Source organism: Vicugna pacos, chromosome 35, assembly GCF_048564905.1.
Source record: "Vicugna pacos chromosome 35, VicPac4, whole genome shotgun sequence".
NCBI lineage: Eukaryota > Metazoa > Chordata > Mammalia > Artiodactyla > Camelidae > Vicugna > Vicugna pacos.
Window position 1 is genome coordinate 27,608,677 of NC_133021.1, and position 17,936 is coordinate 27,626,612.

General features: G+C 47.6%; 1 protein-coding gene across 1 annotated transcript; it reads right to left on the bottom strand.

The window, feature by feature from the left end:
* Positions 1–2,434: 2,434 nt before the first annotated feature.
* PTCHD3 (patched domain containing 3) lies at positions 2,435–11,583 on the bottom strand. Its single transcript, XM_006208911.3, has 4 exons — positions 9,039–11,583; positions 7,991–8,112; positions 6,973–7,118; positions 2,435–4,354 (listed from the first exon to the last, which is right to left on the bottom strand). Exons 1-4 carry the CDS (start codon positions 10,041–10,043, stop codon positions 2,850–2,852), a joined length of 2,778 nt encoding a protein of 925 aa, XP_006208973.2. The 5' UTR covers positions 10,044–11,583; the 3' UTR covers positions 2,435–2,849.
* Between the last annotated feature and the right edge of the window lie 6,353 nt (positions 11,584–17,936).

Below are 17,936 nucleotides of genomic sequence, written 5' to 3' on the forward strand. Positions count from 1 at the left end.
ATTCAATAAAAAAAATTTAATTTAAAAATTTAAAAAGTTAAAATAAATAAATAAGGAAAAGATCTTATGCACTGACTGATGCAATTATGATTTCCAGGGCTCTTTTATTCTTTTGCTTGGGATCTGCAGAATTTTCCAGCTCTCTGTCTACAGATTTCATCAAATTTGGAAAAGTTTCAGCCATTATTTTTTCAAGGTTTTTCCTACTCACCTGACTTGAGAAATTACAATTACATGTATATCAGGTTACTTGAAGTTGACCCTCAACTCAATAACTTTTTAAATTTGTGTTTCATTTTTGACTGTCTATTCCTATGCCTTCGAATTCACTAAACTTTTCTTCTGTGAAATTAAATCTTCCATTAATCCAATGCAGTGTAGTTTTTAATCTTAGATGTTACAGTTTTCATTGCTAGAAATTTGATTTATATTTTTTTATATCATTCATATCTCGACTTAATTTTTTGAATATTTTAAAGTGTTTACTTTAGGACTAATTATTTCACACTACTGAGTCAAGAACCTCTGAGTACTCGACCCGGGGCTTCATAATTGTGAAGTTTTCCAGTCTAGCTGAGGAGACAGCCACTATTTTGACCTTGATCACCACCTACTGCTCCAGCTAATCCTTTCAACAGGTTCCGTCCCTGGACTCAGGCCCATTGGTTTCTCACATGCATGTGCCGAACTTGGAAGACCCTCTTGCAGATCTCAAGGACTCTTTCTTTGTACAGCTCTCTTTTCCAGGATGCTGGCCCACAGACTTAAGATGATCTGGTCACCTTGAACTCTCAGGTCCATTTCTCAATTGAGGGAGTCTGCTGGATTGTACCAGACTTCCTTCACCCTGCACTACAGCCTGGAAATGCCCTCAAGGCTGCTGTAACCACCACAGGGCTCACATCACTTGATTTCTGCCTCTCAGCCATCACTGTCCTCCACACACAATGTCCAATGCCTTTAAAACAGTTTCATATATTTTGTCTAATGTTTTATCTGTTTGTTTCGGGAGAGAAAGTAAATCCAATAGGCACAAGACATTTTTAATTTTAGAAATTTGTGACCTAAGTGATGGTAGGATTTTTATTTCTTCAAAGTTATCGGATAAGGCCCCCCAGGGCACAAGACAAGTCAGACCCACCAAATAAATGTGTCTATGTATTAGTCATTAGCCTTTATACAAAGGACCATTAGATAAAAAAATAAAATTACCTTTTCTTTATACTCCACAAGTTATTTTTGTTCATTGTACCGGTTGTTCCACTACAGGAAAAACTTCGATGATTCTGAGTTGTAAATGGGATTCATTCATTCATGAAATCCTTCACTGCCGTTCGCATAACTCCAACCACCTTCTATCAATGATAATTGTTGAACTTTCTTGTAGAATGAGGCATTTACTTTGTCTTCGGAGAGTTTTCCAGTCCACATTTCCTGCCCATTAGCTGTCTATGGAACTTAAAACCTGCTGCACCCTGGTTATATTCACTGCTCACACGGAAGGACCTGACCATGGGATCAGGCTTCACACAGAAAGCTGTTTCTGCAATCACAGATCTGGGAATCTTTGGATCCTGGATTACTCGCCCTAATGGCAACCCTGGGCCTGGGTCACTGGCCTTAAAGACACACCCTGGGCCTGGACACTGGCCCTGAAGACACACCCTGGTCCTGGGTCACTGGCCCTTAAGGCACAGCCTGGGCCTGTGTCATTGGTACGGAACGCACATCCTTGGCCTAGGTCACTGACCCTGAAGAACCACACTTATCCTGGGTCACCGGGCCGGAAAAACACCCTGGACCTTGGTGTCTGGCCTGAAAGTTCATTTGTGTCTTTTTTGTTTGTTTGTTTGAGATTCCACATATGAGTGATGTCATATGGTATTTTTCTTTCTCTTTCTCTGAGCCATGATTTCTTGTAGGTAAAATAATGCTGCCTACTTCATGGAATCAAATGAGATAACATTAAAATGCCTTCCTATTCTAAATTACTACAGAAATCGCAGACATTATTAAAGTAGAGCAGAAGCAAATTCCTTGTCAATTGATGCTCATTTGTCACCAGCCAGAGATTGATGAGGATTTTTTTTAATGGAAAAGGGAAAAAAAAAATTCATGTCTTGCCGTGGAAGCTGAATGAAATCTCTTAAAAACATGAACTGTTACTTGGGAGTTTAAAATAATTCAGTGTTTGGAAAATGGTGTTTAATCTGGAGTTCTGTTGATTTAAATTTATTTGGACTTTGGGGCTTAACTGAACCCACCCACACAAGAAAATCCTTAGCACCTGATGTCCTGATGAGCAAGTGTAAGGCACTGAGAAGTCCCAAAGTCAGACATGATGATGATGATGATAATGATTATCATTAGCATTAATCATTTATACAGATTTTTAATGAATGATAAAAAAAAGAAAATGCACAGAAAAACCTCAGACTGGGAGAATGAATAGTAATCAGTTGCACTTTTACACACGAATGTATATAGGAAGTACAATGAAAATAATATTCCATTTATATAGTGTAATACATAAAATATCTGTATTCCAGACATAAGCTTCTAACGATGAAATAGCAGGAAATAATAATCGGAAAGTTATACCTTATGCCTTGTATAGACCATAATAAAGATGACAACAGTTTGTAATTTGTAAACATATTGCAATGTAAGACTAGCTAATTTTTCTCAGGATGTTTTAAATGATATCTTAAAATGGGATTTCCAAGCCAAGGCAACATGCCTTTGTTTTTAGTTTATAAACTATTTTTAATAGTGCATTTTTATCAGATTGGATTGGGGCAATAATTCCGTAATTGGTCTTTGATTTGTTAGTGGCTATTCAAACGAACTTAAAAAAAAAAGGTTAGGAATACCGGAATAAAAATTAGGCCATGAGCAGCTCCAAATACCATAACAAGAAGCATAATCTTAAAAAATGTCCTGAAGACGTATGCTTTAGCTGCAGATAAGACACACACCCCTATTATTGTTGAAACTGCACTTTGTAACACGGGGTAGCCTAGCAGATACAATGCCTCGATGGTTTTTTGGTTTACTGAGGGCTTTGAACTGGAAACAAATGCGTAGGAAATGTGCGCAGAAAAATCAAAAGAAAACCCTATACAAATGACAAGATTAATCATGGATATGGAGTCAAGGTTGACATTCCAGAACGCCATGAAACCTGTTACTCCCACAATCACAGAAGCAATAGAGAAAGTTACCCACAAGCAACAGAGAGGGTGTGGAATTAACAATAAGGAAACAATTAACATGGCTGCTGATGCAACAATTACATTTTGAATCGTGTTTTCTAATATTGCAGCATACTGATCAAAATATATGAATGCCTGGTTATACACCATTAGGGGAATTTCACACTTTTCAGCCAAATCTCGGAACTGGCGTAACATCAGCTTCTTATTGGTTGAAGAAGAAATACCCATGGTCTGAATGAAGGCCCGGGAGCAAATGATTTCATCTGATGTAATATTAATATCATACATAAAAAGTGGAAAATCTGATTCAAAACTGGGAATATTGTGTATAAAAGAATTCTTATTATTTATATCTTGGTGGTGACTGTCCATAAATTGCACATAGTCTCGTAACCAAAACTCTGTAAGATTTCTATCTGCATAGTCACTGTTTTCAAAATCTGCCAGACACTTTTCCAGCTTTTGCCTAGCATCTTTATCCCAGTAGTCAAGAGGTTCAGTAATGATAACCATAACTCTGGGACCGTAACTTGAAAAATTCTCTTCTTCTACATTGAAATATGGTGTGATGTAGGAGTCGTCACTTGCTAAATTCCGAAGGTCTAAACCTTCCTGCACTTGGAAACACCCAAGTATACTGCTCACAATATACAACACGTATATAAGCACTACAAAACACTTGGACACAGTGCTGGTGAGGAAAGGACCAAAGTAGTCTCTAAAAAACAGACTCATTGGGTGGGCACCTGTCTGATGTTCATCTGGGAGAGAACCGTATGGGAAACAACAGCACTTTTTTAATGAGGAATATTTTTGGTCAGGAGTTTCTGGCTTCTTCAACCAGTGTAGACAGACCACATTTCTTTTACTATCCAGGGCCATAAATGCTCCAAAACAGGTGATGTTATATAAATAACAAAAGAATAGGGTTGTTCCCGTGTAGATGCAAAAGTATTGTACGGACCTGAAAGAGGTCATAATCCCTGTATAGAAGGCCAGGACGTTGGTGACAGTGGTGATTGTAATGGACACTGCCACTTCTGAATAGACGTCGGACATCCGCTTTCTTATGCTATCCGTGATGTTGGTCTTCCACCAGGCAGAAATCATGATAAACATGTCATCGACCCCAACACCTGTTAAGAAAAAGAAACTTCACCTTCATACATATTAACATCCATTAAAAATTAACCAGATCAACTCAAACCACTTTCTTTGTCCGTCTCTTCAGGTCTTAACTGATCTTGCCCAGTCTGTGTTTTGACACTAGTTTCTCCGAGGCTTTTTTCTCTGAATCCACAGGAGAATTTCTCTCTCCTTGCTCTGTAATAACGCTTTGCTTTGCTCACACTCCTGTTTGCACACAGCACAGTGTACTGTACTTCTTGTCTTCACTTAGGGTGTTTTAATGAATGCGGGAACCTGGCTGACTTGGTGTTAGAGGTCAGCAATGTATATTTGCTTCCATTAGAATAGTCGAGAGACCATTTTCTCTCCTAAACCATTTCACTCTTATGTACTAACATGAAACCAACATTCTGTTGCTTAAAATATAAGCTGTATTTATCTGTTCTCCAGCTAGCATCTAGCTGTTCATGTGGTATGATTTTAGAGGTACCACATAGTTTATACACACACAAGCAGTATCCTGATAGCCCGTTTTTGATACCCATGTTGCTGTCATTCAGGATTCACTTGCCCGGGTGAAGGCATTATCTCAATAAAATGCAAGTGCTCTTGGGATCAGAAGTATGTATCAAAGTAAATCTTAAGAATCCACCGCACATTAAATGCCTGTTAGGTAATCAGCCTTTCCCACAATGATGTCATCATTGGTTTTGGAATAAGGAGGGCAGGACAACATTTGAGGACTTTGAAATCATCACTGAAAGCTATGAAAGGAGGTCGACAAGATTAGAAAGGACAGAAGGAGCCTGTTGCAGACAGATTTCACCTCCCTCAAGCTTTCTGCTGCTTTGACTCATATACACCTTTGTTACTGTGTCTGTTGGTACAAGATCAATACTTGGAACTGAAATGCTCATCTTAATTTCAATTCAGGGGATTTTCCCTATGGATTACATGGGAGGGTACCAGGAATTTCACTTTGCCTCTAATTCAGGTGTTCTATGTGTGTGATCAAGGTCAAGGGGTCTGCATTGACACAGGTTTACGTAGTCTGACATAAGCTTCATCCTGAAATTCCCACTGCTGCCAGCTTTGTGGATTTCAGTTGCACTCAGCTGAACAAAAGGGAAGAGAGAGTCAGAAGTACTAAGCACCACAAATGAACTCATTGATATTTATTAGGTATTTTAAAACCAGTTTTATTACGTACAGAACATTATTCAGGAAGTCAGGGGGAGGGTAGCGCTCAGTGGTAGTGTGTGTGCTTAGCATGCATGAGGTCCCCAGTGCCTCCATTAAAATAAATAAGTAAGTAAGTAAGTAAGTAAGTAAGTAAGTAAATAAATAAATAGAATGAATTACCCACCTAAAACAAAGCAAAACAAAACAAAAATTAGAAAAAATTAAAAATTCCTTGCTTGAATTGCTGAAATCAAACCCCCTCACACACACACACACCCTCATACTTCTATGAATACACAGACAATGCAAAAATGGTTTATATTAAGTCAATTATATATACTTTAACTATAGTTATTTGTGCCAGTGGGGAACACTGAGTAATTTAATGTGAGTATGTACTAGGAACGTGAATATCCAGTGTAACACTTCCTCTACTATCTCCCCCAGGAAACCAAATGTTATTTCTTCCAAGTTGCTTACTTTCCAAAATATAAACACCTTTGTCTTCTCATGCTTATTGTAAAATAAATTCTGAAAGTACTGGAAATTACAAAGAAAAAAATTAAACAACGGTAATTCTACCTTTCAGGATACTCCTTGCTAATATTTTACGCATGTCCAGCCAGAACTTTCTCTATACAAACATACACATAAAACTGTGTCTCTCTGTTTCAAACATCTTGTTTCATGACCAGCAGTTTTCATTTACCCTTGTATATTTATCTCTTTTTGAAGACTGAATCGGATTCCAAACCTTTAAAATGCTGTGTTTGAGTCTACCAGTCCCATGTCAATATGGGATGAGGTGGTTTTGTTTTTTCCTATTCTCAATCACACTGAAATGAACACACTTGTTCTACTTTTTGAGCACTTGTCCAATAATTCAAACAAATTCCTAAAAGTGGAGTTGGCAGGTCAAAGGTATTTCCTTTCAAATTTTGAAGTCTTTTGATTTGTTTCAAAATTGGATTTAAAAAGTGTACCAACTTACAATTTTCCCCCAGCAGAATATGAGTGTTCATCTGCACACAACCATCCCTAAACCTTAAGTCCTTCAGTCTTGCTGATATTCATTAATCTAACAAGAAAACAAGGTGTCTCACTTTTGGCTTAATTTGCATCCCTTGCTTAATTGGGAGGTCACATTTTCCCCCCTGTATTTTCAGTGATTAGTATTTTGGAGTGTGTGTGTGTGTGTGTGTGTGTGTGTGTGTGTGTGTAGACTGCCTATTTATGTCCCTGGTATGCATTTTTCCATTTGGGGTACTAGATTTTTTTCAACTCTAAAGGCACATAATTCCATTTGATTTTCTTCTTTCATCATTTTGGATCTGTAAAACTACCTAAATGTAATTATTTTGCTTGATCTAGCACAAGCTCCTTCCTTTATCTACCCCACACCCCCACATACACAATGTGTAGCCTCATGTTTTGTTTTACTCACCTAGAACAAGGAATGGTGAATTTGCAACTATGGTCACAAATGGCACCCCACTGAACAACAACAGGCCGAAGCTGCTCACCACTGCCAAGGCGACAGAAATCACTCCAAAGGCTGCCACCCACATTTGGTTTCGTGCACAGTCACACCTGTAAATTTGGAGGGAAAAATCATGGAACTTGTGGTGATAGCTTCCATACTGAAATGCCATCAATTCCTGACATTCCTGACTTGGACAGCTATTCAGAAACCTCTCAGACAGTAATTCCCACATCCGACTGCCAGAGAACTGTAACTTTCAGGTACTAGCCCAGACCAACTGAAGAAAGAAATAAAGAGGGAACAGGAAAAGTGTGCATCTGTACTTGGACCAGACTAGCCTGGTGGATTCTTATGCAGCTAGCCAAGCACTAATCCACTGAATGGCGTTTCAGAACCACAAAGATACAGTAAATCATTGCAGACAGTTAATCCCACTCTGATCATCAGAGGAATGCAAATAGAATACAGCAGCAAATGGAAGGCAAGCAGCAAGAAAGTACAAACATATCCAGTCATCTTCTCACCCACCCCTGACTCCAGTTGGCCATGAGCACAATTGCAAATAGCTCCTGCATTTCAAAGCTGGCTCAATATTATCATGGCTAGCAAAAAGTATGAGAGCCTCCTTCTAAAAGGTATTTGAGATTCTCCTCTTCTGGAGAAGTTGGCTCTAGAAAAGTGGCTACAAATTGCAAAAAAAAAAAAAAAAGAAAAAGAAAAAAGTTAAGCAGGATTTGGGGGAGGCAATGGAGGGGCTATTGCTTCAAAGTCACAGTTTCTGCTTAGGGTGATAGAAAGTATTTGTAAATAGTTGTGATGGCTGCACAACAGTGTGAGTGTAATTAACACCACTGAATCGTACACTTAGAAACAGTTTTTAGAATGGTATATTTGATATATATATATTATATACACACTAATATAACCATAAAATGATTTTTAGAGTTAGAGTTTAAAAAACTAATAAAAGCATTTTTACCTGTAGCATGATGTGATTGCAAATAGTACGATTAGAAGGTACGCCATGTAAAACAGAGGGATCACTGTCCTAGAAGTTGCCTCAAATTCCAGTTGTCTAGAAAGTGACGTAAAGTAGACCACCTGCCATGGAAATGCACTCAGGTTAGTTTCTAAGTACGATATTCGTGTGTGAGTTTAAAACGCTATTGAAACACCAGCTTCTTGACTGAAATGTTAAAATTCAGTTTAAAAAAAATCAAAATATGTGGATTATGATTTTAGAATAAAAGTAAGAAAGACTTGCTTCCTCCCACAAATCTCTGGCATGCTTTCCAAAGTTTCTTTCAAAAATCTAAAGTTTAAAACTCCCACATATACAGAATCTGAATCTTACATAAACCTGTGAAATCGTTAGTAACTGTAGACATTTTGGCTTTTTCTGAACTTCTATTAGGATGTTATCTTTTACTGTTTTAATGGCACAAGGGTCATTTCAGAAGGCCTGGGTACTGGGTTTTCCAGTAGGTGTCTCACTCTCACCAGGCTTATCTAGCATATTAGATTTGCCAGCCCAACAATTACTGAACAGCTAACTGCGTGGCACTATGTGGTAATTTACTTTAAAAATACTCAGGTATCTTTCTCAACAACACCATGGAATTTTTGCTTAAAGATTTGTTTCCTGATTCCAATGAACTCCAAATCAATTGTTAGGGGGCTCCCAGGAACAGCAAAGACTTTAACCAAACGTAAGAACTTCAAAGCAATCTGACTAGGAAACCAAGCCCCAAAACTAAACTTGAAGGTCAGTGTCTGCACTGGACAGACCGCCCTTGAGGATGTAGGATTTCTGTTTTCCACCAGAACGTTACCAAGGACTTAAGATGTGTGGCATCCTTTAGTGTGTTATTTTAGGAAGCTATTATAAGGACCAGTCACAGTAGAGCACAGCCAGCTTCAGGTCAAGGACGCCATCACATAATCAGAAAGTGCTATTGCTATGGTCCTTGGAACACGTCTTCTTACCCCTCCCCCCTTCTCCTGGCCCTCCCCCATGCGCTGGGTACCTGGATCTTCTTCAAGGCCAGACTCTTTTCCATGTTGCTGAACTCCTGCAGGAAATGCATCAACCACGCCTTGCTGCGCTCGTTATCCTCTGCGTCGTCGGTTTTCAGATAGTACTGCAGTCGCATGGCTTTGGCCTCCAGAAGTAACTGGCTCCGTCCCACACTGTCACCTAAGACCGTTCCTCCAAGAAGGTTGGCCAGGTAGAGGATCTGATAGCCTAGCGTATAGATGGGGAAGGTGATGTTTCTCAGGTTGAGGTTACTGTTCATTTTCCAGGCTAACAGGAGTGGGTTGGAGGGCACGCAGTGGCCCTGGTTCAAAGAACACACCTGTTGGTAGTGGATCTGGGTTCCATTTTCGTTGGTCAAAGACAAAGCCTGCACCATCTCGTCCAGCTGACTGATTTCCGAAAGGACGTCTTGTTCCAGCAGCGAGTTGCTGTTGGAGACCACTAGAATTGATGCGTAACTGGCCTCAGTGCTCTGCCTGGAGACAGAGAAGTGGTCACGGTCTTTGGCGATGAAGTGCTTCTGCACAAAGCGCCGCTCGGCCTTGGCCGGGCTCCCTATGGGGGTGTAATGCTCCTCGAGGTTTTCTTTGCCCTCGGGCAGGTAGATCAGGCCAGTGCCCAGGATGGCCGTTAGAATCACAGGCAGCAGCAGGAAGATCCAGGGATGCGAGCCCACCTCCCACCCCAGCCTTCGGAAGGCCCGGGAGAGAGGCGCCTCCAGGCAGTCGGTGTGGCAGCGGGGCCCCCCCAGCAGCTGGGTTTCTGACTCTGTCGCTGGCAGAGATTGCTGTCTTGACCCCAGGGGACTCTCACTCTCCGGCCGTGAGGCCACGACGTGCTCCGGGTCTGGCCCTTCGGGCAGTTGCGACCCGCTCCTCTCGGAGTCTGGCCCAGGCCCTGCCTCCATCTCCAGCACAACCTTGGAGGGTTTGAGGCCCACTTTCCGCAAGGAAGGGCACCACATTGGAAAGCAGCCACTGGACGGAGCGGCCATCTCCACCCCTCCTGACAGTTTCCTGGAGGAATTCCAAGGGAGTCCGTTGGAGCTCCAGCTGCTCGTGCCCAGATGTTGGAGCTTCCGTTGGCCGAGCTTCCGTTGGCCGAGTTTCCGTTGGTGGAGCTTCCGTTGGTGGGCATGTGGTTTGACCCATAGCCTACCCAGCCCCAGATTTGTCCCTGGCGCCCATCCCCCCAGGATTCAGTTAATACAAGAAACACTTCTTGAAGGCGAATGAAATGTGTGCCCATCCTACAGGACTCAGTTTATTGGGACAATTTGACTTGTTCATGGACATGCGCGCACGTGCCCCCCCACCGGCACAGGTATCACATGTGTTCTGAGAGGTACCTTTTACCTCTGGGGAATCAGCTAGGAGCATGGTTCTCAGTTAAGACTTTGGTCTAATTCAGTTTCTCTCTCTCTATTTTTTTCTTAATTGAAGTATAATCGGTTTACAATGCTGTGTTAACTTCTGGTGTACAGCATAGTGTTTCAGTTATACCTATATATATTCTTTTCACCTTCTTTTTATAGTATAGGCTATTACAAGATATTGACTATAGTTCCCTGTGCTATACAGTGGGACATTGTTGTTTATTTTATATATAGTAGTTTGTATATGCAAACAGTGAACTCCCAATTTATCCCTTCTCACCCCCTTTCCCTCCTGGTAATTTGTTCTATCTCTGTGAGTCTATTTCTTTTTGGAAATAAGTTCATTTGTGTCATTATTTTAGATTCCACATATAAATGATATCAATGGTTTTTGTCTTTCTCTTTCCGGCTTACTTTACACATAGGATGACAATCTCCAGGTCCATCCATGTTGCTGCAAATGTCATTATTTTATAACTTTTTATGTCTGAGTTGTATTCCGTTGTATAAATACATCACAACTTCTTTATCCAGTCATCTGTTGATGGACATTTAGGTTGCTTCCATGTCTTGCCTATTGTATATAGTGCTGCTATGAACATTGGGGTGAATATATGTTTTTGATTAGGAGTTCCCTCTGAATACATACCCAGGAGTGGGATTGCTGGATCATAGGGTAACTCTAATTTCAGTTGTTTAAGAAATTTCCACACTGTTTCCCATAATGGCTGCACCAAACTACATTCCCACCAACAGTGCAGGAGGATTCCCTTTTCTCCACACCCTCTCCAGCATTTATGGTTTGTAGACTTTTTAATGATGGACATTCACACCCGTGTGTGGTGATACCTCAATGTAGTTTTGATCTGCATTTCTCTGATAATCACCGATACTGAGCTTCTTTTCATGTGCCTATTGGTCACTGACCCAGGCTAAGGGTGGGACTTCAGGGCCACTGACCCATGACAAACATGTGCGTTCTGCGTGAGTGACCCAGGCCAAGACTGTGACTTCTACGGCAGTAAACAAGTCCCACAGTGGGTGTTCACAGACAAAGACCGAGGCCGAGGTTGTGCTCTCAGTGCCAGTGACCCAGACCATGGTTTGCCTTTAGAACCAGTGATGCAAACCCAGGGTGTGCCTTCTGCACCAGTGACCCAGGACCAGGGTTTAGCTTCTGTGCCAGTGACCCAGGCCCAGGGTGCTTTTCCGGGGCAGGTGACCCAGGCCAAGTATGAGTCTTCAGGGCCAGGGACCCAGGCCCAGATTTTGCCTTAGGGCCAGTGACCCAGGATCAGGGTGTGCTTTGAGCACCAATGACCTAGGCCAAGAGCGTGCTTTGAGCGCCAGTGACCTAGGCCCCGTTGTGCGCTCAGTTACGGTGACCCAGGCCCATTGTGTGTCTTCAGGGCCCATGACCCAGGCCAATGGTGTGTCTTCAGGGCCAGTGACACAGGCCAAGTGTGTGTCTCCAGGGCCAGTGATCAAGGCCAAGGGTGTGTCTTCAAGGCCAGTGACACAGGCCCTGGCTGTGTATTCATGGCCAGTGACCTAGGTAAATGATATGACTTCAGTGTCAGCGACCCAGGCCTAGGGTGTGCCTTCTGCGCTAGTGACCAGAGCCCAGTGTGTGCCTTCTTTACCAGTGACTCAGGTCCAGGGTGTGCCTTCAGCACCAATGACTCACGGCCAGGGTGGACCTTCAGCACCAGTCACCCAGGCCCAGGGTGGGACTTCAGGGCCATTTACCCAGGAAAATCATGTGTGTTCTGAGCCAGTGACCCAGACCAAGGATTTGACTTCTACGCAAGCGACCCAACCCCAGGGTGGGCATTAACAAAAGCCGAGGCCCAGGTTGTGCCCTCAGCGCCAGTGACCTAGGGTTTGCCTTCAGTGCCAGTGACCTAGACCCAGAGTGTGCCTTCTGCACAAATGACCCAGGCCCAGGATATGTCTTTTGCAACAGTGACCCAGGCCCAGGGTGTTTTTTCAGGGCCAGTGACCCACGACAAGTGTGTGTCTTCAGGGCCAGGGACCCAGATCAACTGTGTGACTTTAGAGCCACTAATCCAGACCAAGAATGTGCCATAAGGGCCAGTGACAGAGTCCCAGGGTGTGCCTTCAGTGCCAGTGACTGAAGCCCAGATGTGCTTTCAGCTAGACACCCAGGCCCAGGGTGTGCCTTCAGGACCACAAAGCAAGTCCAGGGTTTGACGTCAGTGCCAGTCACCCAAGCCCAGGGTGTGCTTTTGGAGCCAGTGACCGAAGCCCAGATGTGACTTCAGGCCAGATACCAAGACCCAGGGTATGTCTTCAGGGCCAGAGACCCAGGCCCAGGGGTGTAATCAGTGCCAGTGACCCAGGCCCAGGGTATGGCTTCTGCGCCATTGATCCAGGCCCAGGCTGTTTTTTCGGGGCCAGTGACCCAAGTCAAGAGTGTGTCACTTGGACAACTGACCAAAGCCTAGTATGTGTATTTAGGGCCAGTGACCAAGGCCACAAGTGTGTCTTCATGGCCAGTGACCCAGGCCCAGGGTGTATATCAGGGCCAGTGACCCAAACCCGGGGTGTGCTCCCAGATCCAGTGACATAAACAAGGCATGTTACTTCTGTGCCTGTGACCCAGGCCAAGTGTGTGTTCAGGGCCACTGACCCAGTCTGTGTGTTTCTTCAGGGTCACTGACCCAGGCCAAGGGTGTGCGTACAGCATCAGTGACACAGTCCCTCAAGATTCCTCTTAGGAAAGTGACCGAGGCCGTGGGACTGCTTTTATGTCAAGTTACACAGTCCCAGGGTATGCCTTATGGGTCACTGACCCAGGCCTCCAGGGTGTTCTCCAGGGCAGTGACTCAGGCCCAGGGGGGTGGCTTCTGCACCAGTGACCCAGGCCCAGGCTGTGTTTTCGGGGCCAGTGACCTAAGCCAAGTGCGTATCTTTAGGGCCAGTGACCAAGGCCAAGAGTGCGTCTTCAAGGCCATTGACCCAGGCCCAGGGTGTGTATCAGGGCCAGTGACTCAGGCCCAGGGGATAGCTTTTGCACCAGTGATCAAGGCCCAGGCTGTTTTCTCAGAGCCAGTGACCCAAACCAAGAGTGTGTCTCTACATCCACTGACCAAAGCCAAGCGTGTGTCTTCAGGGCCAGTGACCCAGCCAAGATTTGTCTCTAGGGCCACTGAACAAAACCAAGTGTGTGTCTTTAGGGCTATTGACCAAAGCCAAGACTATGTCTTCAAGGCAAGTGACCCAGGCCCAGGATGTGTATCAGGCCCAGTCACCCAGGCCAAGAGTGTGTCTTCATGGCCAGTGACCCAGGTCCAGGTTTGCAATCAGTGCCAGTGACCCAGGCCCGGAGTATACCCTCAGCCCAGTGACACAAGCACATCGTGTTACTGTGCCAGTGACCCAGGCCAAGTGGGTGTTCAGGGCCACTGACCCAAGCCAAGTGTGTGTCTTTACAGCCAGTGACCCAGTCTAAGTGTGTTTCTTCAGGGTCACTGACCCAGGCCAAGGGTATTCATGCAGCACCAGTGACATGGTCCCTCGGTGTTCCTTCTAGAAAAGTGACTGAGGCCCTGGGACTGCTTTCATGTCATATCACACAGTACCAGGGTGTGCCTTCAGGGGCAGTGACCCAGGACCCCGGGGTCTTCTCAAGGCCAGTGACCCAGGCACAGGGGATGGTTTCTGTACCAGTGACACAGACCCAGGCTATTTTTTGGGGGCCAGTGACCGAAGCAAAAGGTGTGTCACTTGGACAACTGACCAAAGCCTAGTATGCATATTTAGGGCCAGTGACCAAGGCCACAAGTGTGTCTTCACGGCCAGTGACCCAGGCCCAGCGTATGTATCAGGGCCAGTGACCCAGGCCAAGAGTACGTCTTCATGGCCAGTGTGACCCAGGCCCAGGGTTGCAATCAGTGCCAGTGACCCAGGCCGAGGGGATGGCTTCTCCACCAGTGACCCAGTCCCAGGCTGTTTTTTCGAGGCCAGTGACCCAAGCCAAAAAGTGTGTGTCTAGGGCCACTGACCAAAGCCAAGCATATGTCTTTAGGGCCAGTGACCAAGGCCAAGACTTCATCTTAAGGGCCAGTGACCCAGGCCAAGAGTGTGTATCAGGGCCAGTGATCCAGACGAAGTGTGTCTTCACAGCGAGGGACCCAACCTCAGGGTTGCAATCATTGCCAGTGACCCAGGCCCAGGGTATGCCCTCAGCCCCAGTGACACAAGCACAGCATGTCACTTCTGTGCCAGTGACCCAGGCCAAGTGTGTGTTCAGGGCCACTGACCCAAGCCAAGTGTGTGTCTTCAGGGCCAGTGACCCAATCTAAGCGTGTTTCTTCAGGGTCACACAGTACCAGGGTGTGCATTCAGGGGCAGTGACCCAGGCCCCTGGGTTCTTCTCAAGGCCAGTGATCCAGGCCCAGGGGAAGGCTTCTGCGCCACTGACCCAGGCCCAGGCAGTTTTTTCGGGGCCAGTGACCCAAGCCAAGGATGTGTCTCTAGGGCCACTGACCCAGCCAAGTGTGTGTCTTTAGGGCCACTGACCAAGGTGAGGAGTGCGTCTTCAGGGCCATTGACCAAGGTCCCCGGGGTCTTCCCAAGGCCACTGATGCAGGCCCAGGGGATGGCTCTGCACCAGTGACCCAGGCCCAGGCTGTTTTTCTCGCGGCCAGTGACCTAAGCCAAGTGTGTGTCTTTAGGGCCAGTGACCAAGGCCAAGAGTGCGTCTTCACGGCCTGTTACCCAGGGCCAGGGGTTTAATCAGTGCAGTGACCCAGGCCCAGGGGATGGCTTCTGCGCCACTGATCCAGGCCCAGGCTGTTTTTTCAGGGCCAGTGACCTAAGCCAAGTGTGTGTCTTCAGGGCCAGTGACCAAGGCCAAGAGTGCGTCTTCACGGCCAGTAACCCAGCCCCAGGGTTACAATCAGTGCCAGTGACCCAGGCCGAGGGGATGGCTTCTCCACCAGTGACCCAGGCCCAGGGTTGCCATCAGTGCCAGTGAATCTCGTCGCCCCCTCACCGGGTGGTCCCACGACCTTAAAGTCGCGGGTCGGAGTGTCCCAACGCTAAGAGGACCTTAGGCGACACCTGAGTGGGACCTGGAAGGACTGCACGGGGCGGAGACCGACGCAGGGGGCCAGCAGGTAGCGCCAGAAAGCAGACAGGCCCATCGGGCGAGCCGGGCTCCTGGCGAGCCACGCCGGGAGGGCGGAGAAGTTTCTCCCCAACTTCCCGACTCTAAGCTGGCGGGGGCGGGTGGGAGTGGCGCGTCCGGGCGCCGGGGCCTAGCGCTGCGGGGCCGGGCCGGCCGCCTCCGCCCGCGGGTTGCGTGGAGGGGGCGGCGAGCGCAGGCGAGACCCGCGGTCCCTCTCCCTCCTCCATCTCGTAGCCCCGGACACCCGGCCGCGGAATCTACTGCACAGCCGACCGCGCAGTAGCTTCTTCACCGGGAATGAACTCCCAGGCCCTGCTCCTTCGCAGGGAGGGGCGCGACGGGATTCCGGTTTGTGAGCCGGGCGCGCGCGAGACTTCCGGTTTGCCGTCGGGTCGCGCGCGCGCGACTTCCGTTTACCCTCGCGCGCGCCCGGCTCGCAAACCGGAAGTCCCTCCGAGCCCCTGCCCACGAAGGAGCAGAGCCCGGGAGTTCACTCCCGGTGAAGAAGCTACTGCGCGGTCGGCTGTGCAGTCGTCTCCGCGGCCGGGTACCCGGGGCTTGGAGGTGGAGGAGGGAGAGGGCCCGCGGGCCTCGCCTCCGCTCGCCGCCCCCTCCACGCAACCCGCGGGCGAAGGCGGCCGGCCCCGGCCCCGGCGCCCGGGCACGCCACTCCCACCCGCCCTCGCCAGCTCAGAGTCGGGAAGTTGGGGAGAAACTTTTCCGCTCTCCCGGCCTGGCTCGCCAGGGGCCCGGCTCGCCCAACAGTCCTGTCTGCTTTCTGGCGCTACCTGCTGGCCCCTTGCGTCGGTCTCCGCCCCGTGCAGTCCTTCCAGGTCCTTCCCAGGTGCCACCTAAGGTCTTTCTGGCATTGGGACACCTTCACCCGCGACTTTAAGATCGTGGGACCACCCGGTGAGGGGGCGGCGGGGTTCACTGGCGCTGATGGCAACCCTGGGCCTGGGTCATTGGTGCAGAAGCCATCCCCTAGGTCACTGGTCTTGAGAAGACCCCGTGGGCCTGGGTCACTGGCCAAGAAGACGCACTCTTGGCCTTGGTCACTGGCCCTGAAGACACACTCTTGGCTTGGGTTATTGTCCCCTAAAAAAACAGCCTGGGCCTGGGTCACTGGCAGAGAAGCCATCCCCTGGGCCTGCATCACTGGCCTTCAGAAGAACCCGGGGGCCTGGGTCACTGCCCCTGAAGGCACACCCTGGGACTGTGTGACATGACATGAAAGCAGTCCCAGGGCCTCGGTCACTTTCCTAGAAGAAACACCGAGGGACCATGTCACTGGTGCTGCACGCATACCCTTGGCCTGGGTCAGTGACCCTGAAGAAACACACTTAGATTGGGTCACTGGCTCTGAAGCACACACACTTGGCTTGGGTCAGTGGCCCTGAACACACACTTGGCCTGGGTCACTGGCACAGAAGTGACATGCTGTGCTTGTGTCACTGGGGCTGAGGGCATACCCTGGGCCTGGATCACTGGCACTGGTTGCAACCCTGGGCCTGGGTCACTGACCGTGAAGATGCACTCTTGGTCTGAGTCACTGGCCCTGAAGACACACACTTGTTGTGGGTCACTGGCCCAGAAAAAAGAGCCTGGGCCTGGGTCACTGGCACAGAAGCCTTACCCTGGGCCTGGGTGACTGGTGCAGAAGGCACACCCTGGGCCTGTGTCATTGGCCCTGAAGAAACACACTTAGCCCAGGTCAATGGCCTTGAAGACACACCCTGGGCCTGGGTGTCTGGCTTGAGGCACATCTGGGCTTTGGTCACTGGTGCCAAAGTCACACCCTTGGCCTGGGTCACTGGCCCTGAAGTCATACCCTGGACCAGGGTAACTGGTCCTGAAGACACACACTAGGCTTGGGTCACTGGCCCTAAAGACACACCCTGGGCCTTGGTCAGTGGCCATGAAGACATACCCTGGCCCTGAGTCATTTGTGCTGAAGGCACACCCTGAACCTGGGTCACTGGTCCTGAAGCCACACCCTGGCCGTTTGTCACTGGCGCTGAAGGCACACCCTGGGCCTGCATCACTGGGGCAGAAGGCACACGCTGCAGTTGGGTCACTAGAGCTGAAGGCATACCCTGGATCTGGGTCACTGGCACCGATGACAAAACTGGGCCTGTGACACTGGCCCTGAAGACACACAATTGGCCTTGGTCACTGGCCCTGAAGACACACACTTGATCTAGGAATCTGGCCCTGAATTAGCACCCTGGGCCTGGGTCACTGGGCCTGAAGACACAGCCTGGGCCTGGATCACTGGCCCTGGAACACATACTTGTCCTGGGCCACTGACTCTGAAGAAACTCACTTAGCCTGGGTCACTGGCCCTGAAGACATAC

What these genes read in the sequence shown, in the direction of transcription:
- PTCHD3 (XM_006208911.3), bottom strand. Translation starts at nt 10,043, where the DNA reads ATGGCCGCTCCGTCCAGTGGCTGCTTTCCAATGTGGTGCCCTTCCTTG. An exon ending in TGGCCTTGAAGAAGATCCAG is followed by an intron (nt 8,113 to 9,038) that starts GTACCCAGCGCA and finishes TTTCCATGGCAG; the next exon opens with GTGGTCTACTTTACGTCACT. An exon ending in TTCACCATTCCTTGTTCTAG is followed by an intron (nt 4,355 to 6,972) that starts GTGAGTAAAACA and finishes TTTTCTTAACAG; the next exon opens with GTGTTGGGGTCGATGACATG.